General features: G+C 38.4%; 1 protein-coding gene across 2 annotated transcripts in view; it reads left to right on the top strand.

Annotated features, from left to right (window-relative positions):
- Positions 1 to 18737, top strand: part of P4ha1 (prolyl 4-hydroxylase subunit alpha 1) — a 53097-nt gene that overhangs the window by 20035 nt on the left and 14325 nt on the right. The window contains exons 4-9 of one of the 2 annotated variants that reach the window (XM_050143123.1): positions 150 to 301; positions 3381 to 3518; positions 8562 to 8801; positions 11148 to 11344; positions 13835 to 14011; positions 17306 to 17376. In XM_050143123.1, the coding sequence (XP_049999080.1) occupies positions 150 to 301; positions 3381 to 3518; positions 8562 to 8801; positions 11148 to 11344; positions 13835 to 14011; positions 17306 to 17376 (975 nt within the window). Of the gene's footprint in view, positions 1 to 149; positions 302 to 3380; positions 3519 to 8561; positions 8802 to 11147; positions 11345 to 13834; positions 14012 to 16286; positions 16358 to 17305; positions 17377 to 18737 lie in introns of both variants that reach the window. The other variant, XM_050143130.1, reaches the window with a different exon arrangement.

The raw sequence follows: 18737 nt of genomic DNA, 5'->3' as shown, positions 1-18737 counted from the left end.
GGTTGGTGGGGAAGTGAAGAGAAGTTGGGAGAGGGGAAACTAATCTGAATGTATTGTATGGAAAAAAAACCCAACCATTTTCAGGAACAAAAAAAGCATGTGCCACCATGCCTGGCTTAGTTCACTACTTTTACGTCTTATATCTTTAGATGGGCAGAGAAGTTAGACCGACTAACCAATACGGCAACCAAAGATCCAGAAGGGTTTGTTGGGCATCCTGTAAATGCATTCAAATTAATGAAGCGTCTGAACACTGAATGGAGTGAGTTGGAGAATCTGATCCTCAAGGATATGTCAGATGGTGAGTTTACAGAGACTTCAGACCCCAAAACCAACTCATTTCTAGTATAGCAGAGGTTTATATTATAATTGAATTATTGCATGTATGTTTTGTTTGACTAGAGATAGTTGAAATCTGGAGCATTTTATTAAAAAAAATAGTAACTTCTAATATTGTTGACAGAATGGGTGACTTTTGCCTTTTGATCTATAGAAGTGATTAGATTATTTGGAATAGAACTTCATTTCTAAGGGTAAAAACATTGGGAATTGAGTTACAAAGAAGGGTTTTAGCTGTGTTCTACCTAGTATATTGTGTTTAGGGTTATTTTACTTATCGTAGGCAATAAATAAAAAAAAGAACCTAGAGACCTTAATACTCAAAAATCTTTCTACACAAAATATTAAAATTGTAGTTGGAGTGCTGATATTCTGGTTAAAAAAAAAGGCCTGAATTTAATGAGGTAAAGGGATTTTGTAGTGTACAGTAGAAGTTCAACTGTTTGGATACATTACTGATACAAAAAGAGAAAGAAAACAGATGCAGGCCAAACCATCTGTGTATATAATATGCTCTCTAGAATGTTACCAGTGTTAGCAAGCAGTAAAGGACACCTTACAGTCTCTTTATCTATGGTAGTTACAGTTAGCCACAGCCCCAAAGTGTGGAAAACTTCCAAACTGAACAGGAAATTGTAAGTTTTGTGGCTTTCTGACTGAGATGAATTCCTCTGCTGCCCTGCTGGACTGCGAGGCCCCTTCCTTGCAGCATATCCTTGCCCTTAGTCCTTAGCAGCCCTCTGTTCTCAGAGCATTGTTGCAATCTCACGTTTCATAGTGTTAAGTAGCGTGTGGAGCACACATGATCCACAAGTGCAAGCATAATGATGCTGCAATTTGGGCATTGCAATTAGAGAGAAGTAATAGAATGTTCTGTAAGTGAAAGCTCTTGACTTAGAAATGAAGGCAGAAACATAGAAGTTGCTAAAAACCTTGGTAAGAATAAGCTTAATCTTCATTAAATTGTGAAGAAGGAAAAGAAATTATAGTTCTGCTGTTGTACCTCAGATTACAGAAGCTATATACATGAGCTCAGTTAGCTAGAAAAGATACTGGCTGAACTTGCATATGTATGTGAAAGGAAAAACAGTCTTGTTTTTCAAAGTTTTGGCACTATCCATGCTTTCTTTTAACAACTAAAAGTTTTGCAGTGGGTCTCCTGTGGTAAGGAAGGAACACTACTACCTATAGGACCATGAAAAGTAATGGCAGATGGTTGTGCCTACTTCTTTACCTTGAGCTGACTTTCCCATTATATTCCTCCTGAGACCATTTATTGCATTGAATCTGAGGATTGCTTTGGGTAAGATTGTCATTTTTACTATGTTGATTCTACCTACCCAAGAGCATGGGAGATCTTTCTACTTTCTGGTGTCTTCTTCAATTTCTTTCCTCAAAGATTTAAAGTTCTTGTCATACAAGTCTTCTACTTGTTTGGTTAGAGTTACTTCGAGATATTTTATGCTATTTGTGGCTATTGTGAAGGGTGTTGGATTCTCTGATTTCTTCCCCAGCCCATTTATCATCTGTGTACAGGAGGGCTGATTTTTTTGTATCCTGCTACATTGCTGAAAGTGTTTGAGTTGTAGAATTTCCTTGGTAGAATTTTTGGGATCACTTATGTAAACTATCATATCATCAACAAACAGTGAGAGTTCAACTTCTTTTCCGATTTGTATCCCCTTTATCTCCTTTTGGTGTCTTATTTGCTCTAGCTAGGATCTCAAGAACTATATTGAATAGATACAGAGAGAGTGGACAACCTTGTCTTGTTACTGATTTCAGTGGAATCGCTGGGAGTTTCTCTCCATTTAGTTTGATGTTGGCTGTTGGCTTGCTTTATATTGCCTTTATTATGTTTAGGTATGTTCCTTGAATCCCTGCTCTCTCCAAGACCTTTATCATAAAGGAATGTTGTATTTTGTCGAAAGCTTTCTCAGCATCTAATGAGATGATCATGTGGGTTTTATTTTTCAGTTTGTTTATATGGTGGATTATGTTGACAGATTTTCATATGTTGAACCATCCCTGCTTCTGTGGGATGAAGCCGACTTGATCATGGTGGATGATGGTTCTGATATGTTCTTGGATTCGATTTGCCAGTATTTTATTTAGTATTTTTGCACCAATGTTTATGAGTGAGATTAGTCTGTACATTTCCATTAATTTAAAAAAATACCTGATGTTTAGTGATCAGAATACATATAGTTGACAATAAATTTATGAAACTATTTACAGTGGTGACATTAGTGTTATTAAAATTTTGAATAACATTTTGATCTTGTTTTTTTGTTTTTAAGGAGTGTTTATAATCCATTCTCCTTAGGAGCTCTAGTTATCAAGTAATTCATTTTGTTATTTTGATTTTAAGATATTTTATATGAATCCTGTAGTTCTTGTGTCTGTCAGGGAAAGGGTCCTGAGAATGGAACTCAGGGCATTGCACCTTTTATACAGGTTCTCTACAATTGACCCTACATCACCAGTTTTGTATTTTCCGTCTCTTCTGTGTATTTTTTAGACAGGGTCTCACTATGTAGTTCTAGCTGGTCTGCAACTCGCAGACTCTGCCTGCCTCTGCCTCCACATGCTGGATTAAGGGCGTGGGCCAGCATGCCTGACTTGTTTGGGCATTTTGAGACAGGCTGGCACTCAACACATGCCATCCTCTTACCTTTGTCGGAGTTCTTGGTTTACAGGCATGTGCTATCATTCCTGGCCTCTGGGCTGTTTGTTTCTTCCTTGTTAAGTTGTGTAACAGTTATTATTAGAGCTTTACTAATAGGAATGTAATTCTGAAGTGACCTCAGGTTGCTTTTTAATGGGAGTAGGGAATTGAAGTTAATGGTCTGTTCCATCTCAGTCAGTGTGGGTTTTTTTGTTTTGTTTTGTTTTTTTGTGAACATGTGGAAATTTCATGGTAAGGTAGAAAAATGGTTAAGTTTGTAAATATAATACTCTATTAAAAATCAGTTTGTTTCTATTAAAAGTCAATGAATTTTTATAGCCCAGCCTTCCCCCACCATTTTTTCTATTTCAAGGCTTTATCTCTAACCTGACCATTCAGAGGCAGTACTTCCCTAATGATGAAGATCAGGTTGGGGCAGCTAAAGCTCTGTTTCGTCTGCAAGACACCTACAATCTGGACACAGAAACCATCTCAAAGGGTAATCTTCCAGGTAAGAGAATTCTTCCCATCCATTAATGTTGGTCACCTAGCTACTCTCTTCAGCCCATAGGAAAATATGAGTAATTTTATGTATTAACATTTGTTTGTGACAGGGTCTCCTGCAGATCAGGCTGGTCTCCTGTTTCAACCTCCTGAGTGCTGGGATTACAAGCATATACTGCTATATCTGGCTTTCTAGCTCACAAAGTTATTTGTTGTTGGTATTTGCAAGGCTATGAGAGTATGTGGGGGCATGCACGTGCCATGGCACATGTGTAGAGGTCAGAGAACAGTCTGGGAGTTGGTTCTCTCCTTCTTCCGTGGGATCTGGTGATCCACCTGATGGACCATCTCAGTAGCCCTACTTGCTGCTATCCTTTGAGAACAAAAGAAAAGCTCCCTTCTCTGATAGTTAATGGCAGGGGATCATGCTTTTAGCTTGATACTGTCAAAGCAACAGCCTAAGGAAGGAATTTCAGTATATAACAAAAGTCATTTTTCTAGTTTTTCTTTTAGAACATTTGATATTACTTAAATGCTTTGTAGATAAAATCGTAAAATGATTAATCATTTTATGTTCATTAACTGAAAGCTAAGATGTTCTGAATATGGGCAGATATTAAAATGTTCTATAGTATAAAGCAACCTACTATAGTATGTAACTATATTGGTCAAAAAATTTTGTGCAAAAATTTTGAGTTATATCTTACTTTATGATAATTTGCTTCTGTCACTTTTTCTGTGAGTTTGTGGCTCAGTGTCTTCTTTCACTATCACCGGGGAAGTGAAATGTGTCTGTGGTCAGACTGAAACTGGTTTTCTCAGTAACCAAAGAGATGGTTGTTGATGAAAATGCTCTTCCTTCCTTCCTTCCTTCCTTCCTTCCTTCCTTCCTTCCTTCCTTCCTTCCTTCCTTCCTTCCTTCCTTTCATTTTGAGACAGAGTTTCTCTTTATGTAGCTCTAGCTGTCCTGACACTCTGTAGACTAGGCTGGCCTTTAACTCACAGAGATCCACCTACCTCTGCCTCCCAGTTTTGGGATTAAAGGTGTGCACCACTACTACCTGGCTAAAGATGCTTTTTTTGTACATATTTTTTTCGTTTGGTATACATTGTGGGATGGTAACATTTAATATTTTATATTAAGTAAGATTTTTAATAAACAAATACTTATTGGAGTGATCAGGTTTGTATTCTATTTTCAATTTCTATTAACTGCATTACAACATTTGATAGGATTATAACATTTAAAATTTGGCTTCTGGCATTAATTATGTCATATGTGCAGTTACTAAGTATTAATAATCAGGCATCTGTACTGGCCTGCCCTTGGGGTCCTGATAGGATACATCCTCAGTTGCAGCCACTAAGAGCACCTCCTGTACGCATTCACTGCATTCCCTTTTAAAAGGCGGGTTTTGCCCCCTCCCATCTCTCTCTGTCTCTCTTCGTCCTCCCCTCTCTCTGCCTCTCTGCTTCTCTGCCTCTCTCTCTCTCCTCTTCTGCCACTCCTGTCCCCAGAGGCCCGTTTCCCACCTCCCCTCCCCGCTTTTTCCATTCCCTTCATCCAATAAAAAAACTCCTTCATGTGAGTGCTGTTGTATTGCATCTTTCTCTTGCATTTTTGCATGCTGCCTTTTAAATTACAACACTAAGATCAGTATAAAAATTATATAATGCACAAGACAACACCTTTGTCATTTAAGGCACTTCTGTTCTAAAGATGAATGCCAGGAAGGGAGAGCTTCCGGATATAGTAGGAGCACACAAAAGGGATCTTAATTCTGGGCTTCATATATGTGAAAATGACGTCATGGAAGACCTATTAAAAAAATTGAGATCTAATGAAGAAAGTGTTAGCCAGGAGAATGGTGAGGAGGTGGACAGGAGTAGGCTAGGAAAAAGTGTTCTAGACAGAAGGAACATATCTGAAGACCAGAAGGGAGAGAACCTATCTTACTCAGATAAGTAACAAACACTTTTTTTTTTTTTTTGCTTGTTTGATTGATTTGATTTTGGCTTTTTGAGACAGGGTTTCTCTGTGTAGACCCTACTGTCCTGGAATTTGCTCTCTAGACTCAACCCAGAGATCCCTCTGCCGCTGCCGCTGCCGCTGCCTCTGCCTCTGTCTCCTGAGTGCTGGGATTAATGTATCACACAGGCTAACAAGAACTTTGTGTGGTTTAGCACAGTTCCAGTGGAACATGCATGAGTTAGGCATGGTGAGAGACATGAGGCTAACGAGGTGAGCAAACACGGTGCCTTAGAGGGCTTGTGTCATTTCCCCATTTTCTCGCCCGTTTGCTCTTGTTTCCTTCATGCCAGCCGTGGAATAATCTCAGCTTCAGGTGCTGCGTTGTCTTTTTTTTTTTTTTTTCTTTTTCAAAAACCCAATCCCCAGAGAGTCTTCTGTAATAATTGTGAATAGATAATAACTAAAACATTCACAATCACTTTACCAAAGCAGAATAGCTGAAGATCTTCCGCCCTTTATCATTATGCTTATTCATACAACACTGCCAGAATGTTGTCGTTTACAGACTGTTACTGTGATGTCTCGTGTGTTGATGTACATACTCCCCCCATGTGCTTTGCATGGCCCCAAAACACTTAGGCTTGCTGAATTGTGAACTCATTTTAGACATGGACCAGCAGCACAGTAATGAGGGTCAACATTTTATATGACTGTTTGGTTTCTGGAATTATATCACATTAAACTATTAGGATTTTAATATCTGCTGTGGTTAATTGTGTCCCCTGCCAGTGTCAGCATTGAAACTTTATTACCATGAATCTGAGGCCAGCCTGCGTATGTAACAAGTACCAGACCATACAGGGATGTATAGCAGGGTTTTCTTTTATCAGCTTGTTGGTTAGTATTACAGTGCCATAGGAAGAGATAGGCCTGTGGGCTTGCCTGTGGAGGATTGCCTTTATTATTAAATTGAAATAGGGAGAGCTGCCTACTGTAGGTGGGTTCATTCCCTCACTAGGATAATGTATAAATTTAACAGAATTTTTTTGTTATTTTATTGAAAATAAGTTTTTTCATATAGTGTATTCTGATTAGTTTCCTATCTCCAAGCTCCTCCAGGATCCTTCTTTTATTTTTATTTATTTATTTATTTTTTTAGTTTTTCGAGACAGGGTTTCTCTGTAGCTTTGGAGCCTGTCCTGGCACTAGCTCTTGTAGACCAGGCTGGCCTGGAACTCACAGAGATCCGCCTTCCTCTGCCTCCCGAGTGCTGGGATTAAAGGCGTGCGCCACCACTGCCTGGCTTCTCCAGGATCCTTCTTTCTTTTCCTGCCCACCCAAATTCACACCCTTTCTTTCTCTCCTATTAGAATACAACATTCATCTAAAAAGATAAGAACCAAAATAGGACAAAACAAATGGGGGGCACCAAAAAAAAAAAACAAAAACAAAAAACAAAAGAAGCACATACAAACTCTGAGACACACATTTGCACACATATAGAAACCAGAAAAACACAATTGGAAACCATAACATCTAAGCAAAAGATCTGTAAGCCCCAGCAAAGCATATGAGGGGAAAACCTTCAAAATATTCTTGCATTCATTTGTATTCACCATCTGCTGCTGGGCATGGGGCCCACCCTTAAGTGTGGTTTGTGTACCCAGTGAGACTCCATTGGGAAGCATCCCCTGTATTCTCTGCCTCAACTCCATTTCCCTCCCTTTCCCTGTTCGATACTCCTATTCCTGTTGTCTTTGCCCCACCCCCACACCCCCGTACATCTATGACTATCCTTCCCACTAGTCCCTTATTCTGTACCTAACATCTGCAGTTAAACTGATGTAATAATCTGATACATACCACATTTGTCTTTTCGGGTCTGTTTTTTTTTTTTTTCTAGCTTCATCCATTTGGCTGTGTGGGGTTTGTTTTGTTTTTCAAGCTGAGTGGTGTACTACATTTGCTTTATCCATTCATCTGCTGATGGCCATCTGTTTCCAATTTTTAGCTATTATGAATAGAACAGCAGTGAACATGGTTGGGCAAGTGTCTCTTAATGTAGAGTCCTTTGGTTATATGCCCAAGAGTGAAACTAACACTCAAAAGGAGTTGATGATAAGAAATAATTAAACTCGGGGCTGAATCAGTCACATAGAAACAACAGCAGCAACACAAAGAATCAATGAAACACGGTTAGGTCTTTGAGAAGATCAATAAGATTGGTAGACTCTTAACTAAATTAATTAAAAAGAGAGAAGGTCCAAATCACTAAAATTAGAAACAAAAAGACTTTTTTAAAAAGATAAACTAGTCAGTGGTTTGCTTTTCTTTTGGTGCATCTTTCCGTTCATCAGTTTTGTTGTTGCTTCTGAGACAGATATGATTCCTGCTGTGTTATATAATAGCAAGTTTTACCTTGATTGATGTTTCATTTTGGTAACTTCATCTGCTTCATATATACTTGATAAATGGATATTAATAACATATATGCTATATGATTTCATCTAAATCTTGGGTTTTTTTTTTTTTTTCACTTTTTTACATCAGTTTTGTGTGGATGCCATATGGGTGCCATGGCATGCATGTGGAAGTCAGAGGAACTTGTCAGTTCTCCTTCTGCTGAGTTTCAGGGAGGAAGTTAGGTCTTCAGCTTGGAGCTAGTGCCTTTACCTGCTGAGCCATCTCCTCGGCCTTAGGCACTTGAGGCACATCCCTTGTACCAGCTGTGTAATCCTGTCACACCGTATTATTCTGTTTGTTTATAAAATTAGGCTAATTTTTGTTTTGAATTTATTGTATATTTGTTTATTTTGAGACAGGGTCTCTCTGTGTAGCTCTGACAGTCCTAGACTCACTATATAGACTGGGCTGGCCTTGAATTCAGAGAATTCACTGCTTGACTTTACCTCCTGAGTGCTGGGATTAAAGATGGTGCTACCCACACCGAACTGATTATTGCTTTTCTTACTACTGGATTATTAAGAAGTTCAAATCAAAGTGAAGTAGCACTTGGAAAGTTTATGTAAGTATAGTACAATATGAAGATTGCCAATGCTCTGTGTTTTCTGTTCGTAGGGGTGATACACAAGTCTTTCCTAACGGCCGAGGACTGCTTTGAGTTGGGCAAAGTGGCCTATACAGAAGCAGATTATTACCACACGGAACTGTGGATGGAGCAAGCACTAATGCAGCTGGAGGAAGGCGAGGTTTCCACCATAGACAAAGTCTCTGTTCTAGACTATTTGAGCTATGCAGTGTACCAGCAGGGAGACCTGGATAAGGCACTTTTGCTCACAAAGAAGCTTCTTGAACTAGGTATGTTATTTGGCTTAATTTACGATATTTGCACACTTACCCGCTTATTACTTGTCTCCAACCACACAGCCATGTGTCTTTCACCAGAAGTCTAGCACGTGCCCCGCCAGACGTCCTTTGTCTTCTCACCACTTACCCTCAAAGTAGGCAGTAACTGAGTTTTCACCTAATGGTATCACAGCAGTCGCTGTGTTCCTCTGCCATTCTCTTTCCTCCGGGAAACTGGAGGAAACTGGAACAACCAGACGATAGTGGTGCACTCCTTGAATCTCCAGCACATGGGAGATAGAGGCAGGTGAATCTCTACGAATTTAAGGCTAGCCTGATCTACATCTTGAGTTCTAGGACAGCCAGGACTACAAAGTGAGACCTTCTCTCCAAAAAACAAAATAATGAATAAATAAATAGGTCAAATATAGATGAAGAACTCAGTTGAAAATTTACTTACCATGTGGCCATAGTAATTGCTAACCACTTTCCTTTGAAGAACATTATTCTTTTTTGCATTTCATATTCAAAATGTTAGGAAAATGCTATGCGAATTTTTTAAAGTGATGTATTTTATGTGTATGAGTATTTACCTGCATGTGTGTAGGTGTATCACTAGACCAGAAGATGGTATCGCATCCCCTTGAAAGTATATGGGTGTTGAAAACTGAACCCTGGCCCTTTTCAAGAGCAGCAGTACTCTTAACTCCTGACCCATTTCTCCAGCTTCCCAAAATTCCTTGATTTCTACCCAAGATCTGCTATGTTGAAATCTTTGGAAATGGAATCTCAGAATATATAAATTAATAAATTATAAAGAAAGTATATTTAATAATTTTTTTTTGAATTTTCGAGATAGAGTTTCTCTGTGTAACAGCCCTGGCTGTCCTAGAATTCGCTTTGTAGACCAGGCTGCCCTTAAATTCACTGAGATCCATCAGCCTCTGCCTCCCAATTACCTTGATTAAAGATGTGTACCTGAGTAAGATGATAGATGTTGGGGGCCAGAGAGATGGCTCAGAGGTTAAGATCACTGGCTGCTCTTCCAGAGGTCTTGAGTTCAATTCCCAGCAACCACATGGTGGCTCACAACCATCCCTAATGAAATCTGGTGCTCTCTTCTGGCCTGCAGGCATACATGCAGGCAGAATGCTATATACATAATAATAAATAAATCTTAAAGATGATAGATGTTAGAAAAGCGAGACTATTCCAAAAGATTGATCTTCTGAAAGTGAGCTTTATGATAATTGGTTTATTTCTTAGTTAGATGAATAAATCAAGATATTAGTTCAATAACATTTGTTTTTCTTTTGGTTTTTTAAATTAAATTATACTTCATATTCCATGTAGAAAATTTATTAATATAGAAAAAGAGTCAACTTTTTTCCATCATAGTATATAGTCCCTCACTATACACATTTATTTTTCTCTCTTATTATATGTCATAACATACATTGTGATCTGTTTCAAAAGAACTACAAATAATTTACAGACCGAACACTTTGATTAATGCCACAAGTGATGCCTCTGCTTCCTGTTCTTTTTATTTTTATCTCTGTGGTTGCTTGGATTGGTTTTTTACTTACTAGACTGTAGCTAAAAATTATCACTAGTAATAACAGTTAGTGAATTTGGCATGTTCGAAAATTACACCTCTTCAGTTTCCTTTTTCCTTCACACTTAGAAATTTAGAGCTGACGTATACTCAGCCCTCAGATGTAAACTGATCTGTCTGTGGTGAATATTAGTTATGAAGTGGGTCTGCTTTGTCTTTACCACAGTGATTGCTTTGTAGCCACAAAATGATCCTTCCCATTACCTAAAATACATGGATGAGTAAGAACTTTGTTTTGTTTTCTTTTTGTTTTTTTTTTTTTTTTTTTTTGAGACAAGATTTCTCCTTGTAGCCCTAGCTGTTCTGGAACTCACTCTGTAGACCAGGCTGGCCTAGAACTCGAGATACTCCTGCCTCTGCCTCCTAAGTGCTAGAATTAAAAGCATGCACCACTATGCCCAGCTGAGTAAGGCTCTAAAGTGTTGACACCAGATTGAACATTGTTCTGGGGCTGGTCAGTAAAGTTCTCAAAGTAGAAGCAGTAATTGCTGCCTAAAAGTTCAAAACTGCTTCTTTCGCCAGAGCTGTTTGTGTTTCTGTCCAGGGCAGCTCTATGTCCTGATTGACTAGGGCAGTGCTAGTTACGCTTATTTTGGTACTAATAACTTTCATTAGTGCCTCCTTTCTCAAAAGCATTTTAATTAGGAAGATAAACTTTAGATCCCTGTGTTTATATTACAGTTTTTTGATGATTGAACAACTGAAAACTTGACCATGTACACTCTATTTCTCTCTAATAGATCCTGAACATCAGAGAGCTAATGGTAACTTAAGATATTTTGAGTACATAATGACTAAAGAAAAAGATACCAATAAATCTGCTTCAGGTGACCAGTCTGATCAGAAAAGTACACCAAAGAAAAAAGGGATTGCTGTGGATTACCTGCCAGAGAGACAGAAGTACGAAATGCTGTGCCGTGGGGAGGGTATCAAAATGGTAAAGTGGAAAAAGTTAATTGTATGTGTGTGAATATGCATGTGTTTGTGCATAGTGCTAGAGAGTAAAATCAGAACAACTGCACAAAACAGTGTGCCATACTGCCTTACTATGGATGAAAATGCATTAATGTGCATGTGGTACGCATTGTTTTGTTTCCCAAAATGATGCAGACATACATTGTTAGTGAATTTTTAGAGTAAGTATTTCTAAGTGTAAACTCTTGAAAATATGTTTAAGTTCTTTGTCTACTAAGAAATTAAAGTTAGGGTTTCTATTTAGACATTGCAGAATGTTGACAGTCTAACCACTAACCACAGATGTGTATATTGCGTCATCATGAACAGAATCACAGATTCCTATTTATTCATGAACAGAATCACAGATTCCTATCAATAAGCTTTTGCTTTTATTGGGAGCTAATGAGCAATTTAAGAATAGAAAGACTTCATTAGATTCCTGTGACCATTTTATACATTGCTTTTCTAATAATAATGTGTGTGTCAGACACCTTTGTATCGCTGATAAAATGCCAGAGATTGACAGCTTTAAAAGGAAAGATCCATTCGAAGACTTCATTCTATAACCATAACACTCACTGCATCCTTTGGGCTCATGGCAAGGCAGGGGATCTTAGGGAGAGAATGTGTGGTGGAGCACAGCTGCTTACCCCACAGCAGCTCAGAAGCAGAGAGCAGCAAGGATGGATTTCCAGCATCACCTAGGCACACCCCAGTGACTTTCCTAAAGATACCACCTGCCAACCACACCACAGGCTAGATCACAGCTAAGAATTTAGAAACAGTCTAGATCAAGCTCTAAGAGTACTTAATCTTTTAAAGATGAGAACTCAGATTCACTAGAGGTTATTATCATATCTTTATAGATTTCTAGAAGTTGCATAATAATATCAAATGATCAAATATCTCATTAGTTTGCGAATTTCCATGAGTCTGAACTTGTTTTGAAAACAGGATCTCCTACCTCACAGACTATTGGCTTGTAACTCTTTATCTTATTGATTATGGAATTTTGACCTTCTGGTTCTTCTGTATCTATGCCCACACCCAATTAATACATTGCTAGGGAGTCAACTCAAAGCTTTGTGCATGCTAGGCAAGCACTCTGTGAACCGAACTACATGCCCAGTCCTTTTCCTTAGTAACTTTTAAGCCAGCGAAGTGGAATTCTGGCTCCATATAGTATGCCACATGAATGTCAGCTCTGCCCATAGTTAGAGAAGCATCCCCTTTTCAAGTTGTTGCATTCATCATTATAAAAGATTTATTTGATAGAAAGCCTTAAATTTGACTCTTGAAGTACATGAAGAAAAACATTATTTGTTATCTAACAGTTAAATGTCATATATGACATATATGTTTAAGATAAAAGCCAGAAGCTTATCATGATGACTCATGGGTGTAAAACCATCATTCAGACACCCTAGAGGCTGAGACAAATGGTTTTTGAGTTTGAAATCAGCTTGGACTGTAAGGGACCTTGCCTTTAAAACAAAGCAATAGCTTATTTCATTGCTGCATGTGCACAAATGGTTAAAGGAAACATTTATTTGCTTTGTTGTCTGTCCTGTTACCATTCTCAATAATACAAATGCCTGGTTTCTTTAAGAACTTACTTTCTCTTTTTCATAGCTACTCATTTTCACTTTTGCTGTTAAAATATACTGTTATGTGTCTGAAGAGATAGTTCAGTGGTTATGAGTGCTTGCTGCTCTTCCAGGGACTTGAGTATAGCTCCCAGTACCCATATCAGGTGACTCACAACCACCTGTAATTCCAGGAGAGTTGACCAACATCATCTTCTGACTTTAATGGGCACTGCACTCACATGTGCATACACACATATATGCATGCTAAAAGTGTACACACACACACAGTATTACCATAACTGCTGTTTTTACTACAAGCTTTTAACTGTTCAATAATTAGAAAATGTTTGTTTAGTTTAGTCTTTTCATGTTTGTTTTTTTTTCCCCTTCTTGAAACTGCATTTTTTTCCTGGCTGCCTCCTGGTTATTTTGAAGAAATACTGGGTATACTTTTTTTTCCCTTTTAAATAAGTATTTAAATGTTATTTGATGTTTATAATACCTATAATTTATTTGATAAGAGAATTGTAGAAACAAGAAACATTACCTTATTTTCTTATTTGAGGCCTCCCTCTTCCCCAGAAAATAATCGTTTCTATTTTTCAATGCTAGGGATTGAACCCAGTGCCTTTCTTATGTCAGGTAACCACTCTACCACCAAGCTGCACCCCCAAATCCTAAGAATCATTAATAACATTTTAAAGATCATAAATGTTTGCTTTGATGCAAAACATCTACAGGATATTGCTGCTTTGTGTGCTTTTCCAGAGACCATCTCTGTGTGTGTGTGTGTGTGTGCAATCATAGTTCTTGTTTTTAGCCCATAGAGGAATCGACAGTGGGTAATATTTTAATATACTTATTATTTTCTTTATATTTAGACACCTCGGAGACAAAAAAAGCTGTTCTGCCGCTACCATGATGGAAACCGAAATCCTAAATTTATTCTGGCTCCAGCCAAACAGGAGGATGAGTGGGACAAGCCGCGTATTATTCGTTTCCATGATATTATTTCTGATGCAGAAATTGAGGTTGTCAAAGACTTAGCAAAACCAAGGGTAACTTTTTTTCTTCTCAGTTTACTGAATGTTTGTGTTCATCTTTTCTTTGCAAGGTGACAGGAAGGATAACTAAGGTGGCCATAACTTTAGATGGTTTTAAGTGTTATTGCCCCAACATAATGTGTTATGGTTTATGCTAGCTGTCTCAGTTTGTTATCTACATAAGTAATACGCCCCAATCCTGGGCTTTAAACAGTAATGGAAACCAGAGATTTGTGTTCTTTTACGAAAAACTAGTTTTTTGCTGTATTACTGGAAGACCTCCATATTTTGTAGCCTTCAGTACCATTCAAAGCTAAACCTTTTCATACATAGTCTGTTTTTATAGGTATCTTGCTAATTTTAAAATAGTATTATGGTTTCCTAATTTTAGTTTATATATATTCTTTTAATTTTCTTTAATGAATATGGGTGTTTTGTTTGCATGTGTGTCCATGTACTATGTGCACGCAATGCCTATGGAGGCTAGAGGGTATCAGATCCTCTGGGACATGAGTTACAGATTGTTGTGTTCTGCCGTGTGGGTGCAGGGAATCGAACCTCAGTCCTCTGGAAGAGCAACAAAGTGCTCTGAGGAACTGCTGAACCGTCTCTCCAGCCCTTTATCTTATCAAGAAAAATAGTTGAATGTGAGTTATGCCTAATTCTACACATGTAGTGTTTGGCATAGAAACTTGTCTTTTGTGTGAGACTGTGGAGACCATCCCTCTGTCCTTTGTTTCCCCATCATCTTGTTCTTTAAAACAGCACATCTATTAATACAATGCAAGCTTTTGTAGAGATTATTAAATAAATTCTGATTATTATTTTTTTCTGTTGGAATACGTAGGGGTTGATGCATTTCTATAACGGTCAAGGTAGTCAGTGTTTTTTCAAGCTTTGTCAGCTGTGTGGTCTCTGTCCCAGCTACTCAACTTCATCATCTGGTGTAAAAGCAGCCAAAGGGCATGTGAATAAATACTGTGGTTACAGCAGCATCTGCTTTTTACTTCTAAAGCTGGTGGCAGCTGGTTTGGCTGGTGCATTTGCTGACTGTGTGTATATGTGCTTAGATAAACTTGAAATTTTCTTTTTTAATTTCTTGACGTATTTTTATTGACTCTGGGAATTTTATATCACGCACCTTGATCACACTCACTTCCCACCCTTGTGGCCGTACCCCAAAAAGAAGAAAAACAAACCATAAGTCCAATTCATGTTGTCCATATAAACTTGAAATTTTTAAAGTTTTATTATTTTTCCGAACTTACATTTTTTGGTCTTATCAAAAAAAGTTAAAAAGAAGACATTGTAAGTACAAAGGGCATCAGGTGCTGTCCGGGGCCATTCTCACACATCAGCTGCCAAGCAGAATGACTCCGTATTTTCTCATTCTCTTTTGAATTCCTAATTCAGTCCTTTTCAGACCCACTTTACCAGTGTTTCTTGGTAGGATATTTGTTAGGAATTCACTTTTGAGATAGAAAGTCTCTAGTTGGGATTGTTTTTGATGAATAAATTCAGCGACAACTAGTTAATTTGCTTGTCATGTCAGAATTGCCTCCCCATTTTAGAAAGTCTGGAATGCTTGTCGTGGCTGTAGTCTTTCCTCTAACCCCAGCTGCCCTGCTTTCTCCCCACGCAGAAAGGCTGTTTTACTGTGTATATCACTGAGTTATGTTATCCCTTAAGATGAAGAAATGACCTTAAAACAAATTTTATTAACCTTTGTAAACATGTCTCACTGGAGTTACAATCCGAGGTTTTAGAGTAGACTATTATTATTAATATGTCTTTTGTTTTTTGTTTTTCCAGACAGGGATTCTCTGTGTAACCCTGACTGTCCTAGAACTAGCTCTGTAGACCAGGCTGGCCTTAAACTTACAGAGATCCTCTTTCCTCTGCCTCCTGAGTGCTGGGATTAAAGGCATGTGCCACAACCACCCTGCACAAACAGCCATTCTTGAAGCCATAAATTGTACTTTACATTTCAGGAATTTTTCTTCTCATCACATTCTCTTTAAGTATTGAAGAAATTTAATTTCCAGTCTTTTCTGTTTGTGTGGCCTGTATTCATGCAGTGGAAAAGCAATTAAAATAATTTTTAAGAAACACACCAAAAATCTAACTGACTTTTAAGGCTCAACACAAGGTGATTGGAAGGGTATTTAGATATTTTCCTATTCACCCTCTTTTGTTTAAAGAAAAAGAAAACAGAGAGGTCTGACTGGTTAGGGAAATGTGATTCATTTTTTGTCTTGTAATGCAATTATTTTGATGGTTGGCTTCACAGCTGAGGCGAGCCACCATTTCAAACCCAATAACAGGAGACTTGGAGACGGTACATTACAGAATTAGCAAAAGGTAAGAGATTGTATGCTGCATATTTTTCCTCCTAAGAGTGTCTTGAACATCCTACCGGAATTCTTACTTGTTTACAGAAGTAGATCATTTCCAGTCTCCAGCTCAAGTGGCCGCCTTACACATAGAAGCATAACGCATGGACGCATGCTTTGTGTTTCACAGGCTTCCCCTTGAACTAGAAGTTCTGTTTTATCTGTGTTCGGACTCATGTTTCAGGAATTAAGTGCTTTGTATTTTTAAGGTCAGGTATTAAACACTCAGGAAACTGCCTGGTCCTTTCCTTTTCAAGCCCTTTGTTGAGAGTGGGAAATGAAGAAGCAGCAATCCCTTCATCTGGGGTGGAGTGCTGACATGTCTCACTCCCTCCTGCACGACGACTGTCTTTCGCCTTTAATCTGATTGTCATTGTGGAGTAATCTGTTCTTACTGGAGTTTCTCACTTAAAGTGGCTGCCAAAAAGTTGGCCGTGGAAAGGGCAGTTCTGCTTCTGAGCTCAGTCTTTCAAAGGGCTTGTGAACCCTGCTGACCTGGATGATGCAGAGAGACTGGAAAGCAGTTTCATCCCGATGAAAGTTTTAAAATGATGAACTAATTTCGAATACTTTGCAAACTATATTTGAAGAACATTGAACTTGTAGACCTGGGGAAGCTCCTGTGAAACCCACTGCCTCAGATCATTCCATACAGCCGCGAATGACTTTAGTTAAAAAAGCGAAAGGACAATAAATGCATTTGCAGTCAAATTCCGTCAGCCATTTTCTCCTGACTTAGAAGTGGCTGCTCTTCTGCCACCTTTCTGAACGTTTTGCTGATTCGACCCATTACCCGCCATGCAGACCAATCGGAATCCTTCCAATCACCTGTGGCTTGACAAAACAAAAAAGTGAACAAAGCCCAATGGCCTGCTGGAGTGTAAGCCCTTGTCCTTTCTCTTTTTTCTTTTCGTAGCTGAGCCGAGCTACAGTACATGACCCTGAGACGGGGAAATTGACCACAGCACAGTACAGAGTATCTAAGAGGTAAGGGAGCAATGGAGAGAATTGAGGCATATTTGGAGTGTTCTTTTTTGAGAATCTAATTTCGACAAAATATGATATTGTTTCTAAGATGTAGATGTCAGGGGAAGGTTTTGATGTCTGTGCTTGATTTTCATAATGGACCAATAAGCAGATTGATCCAGGCAGTTTCCGGCATTTCCAGCTCATTGATAAGTATAAAATGCCCAGTGCAGCTCCAGCAATGCTGATATGAGAAGTGTCTTATGTTGAGAGAACTCCCTAAAGGCTCTCTGCACAGTGCAAGGCCCAAGGCAAACTCTGCCTTAGTCTGTGGTCACCAATAGTTCTAAAAGAAATGCCTAGAAGGACAGTGAGGCTCCTACAAGTCAGCTTTCAATTCCTTTCGTTCAGCAACAGTTAGAAGTAACAGTTAAGGATCACGATGCAGAAGTAACAGTTAAGGATCACGATGCAGATTAAAGTGTGTTACTAAGGCCAAGTAAGGTTAGTACAGCAGTGACTCACCTATTGATAATGGCTTCTCAAGTTAGAAAATGAAAGCAGAAATGTCATTACACTGGATTCTGCTGGATTCTAACGCTAAGTAAAGTTTTTCTACAGATGCCAAAGTTATAGAAATAAGTATAAGCTCTGCCCTGTCTCATTATAAACATTTAAATATATTTGAGAGTAATTGCTTAGATTAGCATTTATTAATAATAGTTGAAGTAACTCAATCTGAAGCTACTAATTTTTAAGTTTAAGTTTTTTGATTGATTGATTGATTGCTATTATGTGTGTGTGCCCATGTGTGCACATGCCAGAGTAGACATGAAGAAATCAGAGCTGCTCTGAATTTGTAAGTTGGTTCTCTCTCCAGTTGGTGAAGCATGGTCTTTCTTGCTGTGTTTGCCTCTGTTTACTCAGGACTGACTGACTCCTGATCTTCCGGGTAATTGAGTCTTTCTTTACCTCCCATCTTTGCATAGGAGGACTGGAATTACACACTTTTTATTACTATTTATTGATTTATTTTTTAGCGGAGATGGAACTCGGGTTTTCATGGCATGATCTGAGCTATTTTGCCTGCCCTAAAGATACTACTTTTAATACAAGCTTTTATGTAACAGGAAATTTATGGTGTTGTCAGTTATATAAATATTTTTGTTATAGCTCTGGAATAAGATTTCTCAAATTAGTATTTTTTACCTTTAAGATTTTTTCTTATATTGTTAATTTGTAGGACTAGAAGTTGAACCTAGGCCTCTCGTATGTTTCCAGCCTAAGGTGTAGCTCAGGCTAGCATTGGACTTGTGTTCATCCTGCTTCAGCCTCTTCAGCATCTTCCTGTTGTGCTATGTTCCCAGGTGCCACCATGGTTG

Source organism: Alexandromys fortis, unplaced genomic scaffold (assembly GCF_014885135.2).
Source record: "Alexandromys fortis isolate MF-2015 unplaced genomic scaffold, M_Fortis_MF-2015_v1.1 scaffold_9, whole genome shotgun sequence".
Lineage (NCBI taxonomy): Eukaryota > Metazoa > Chordata > Mammalia > Rodentia > Cricetidae > Alexandromys > Alexandromys fortis.
The sequence above is the reverse complement of the archived record's forward strand: the minus strand, read 5'-3'. Positions and strand labels throughout refer to the sequence as shown.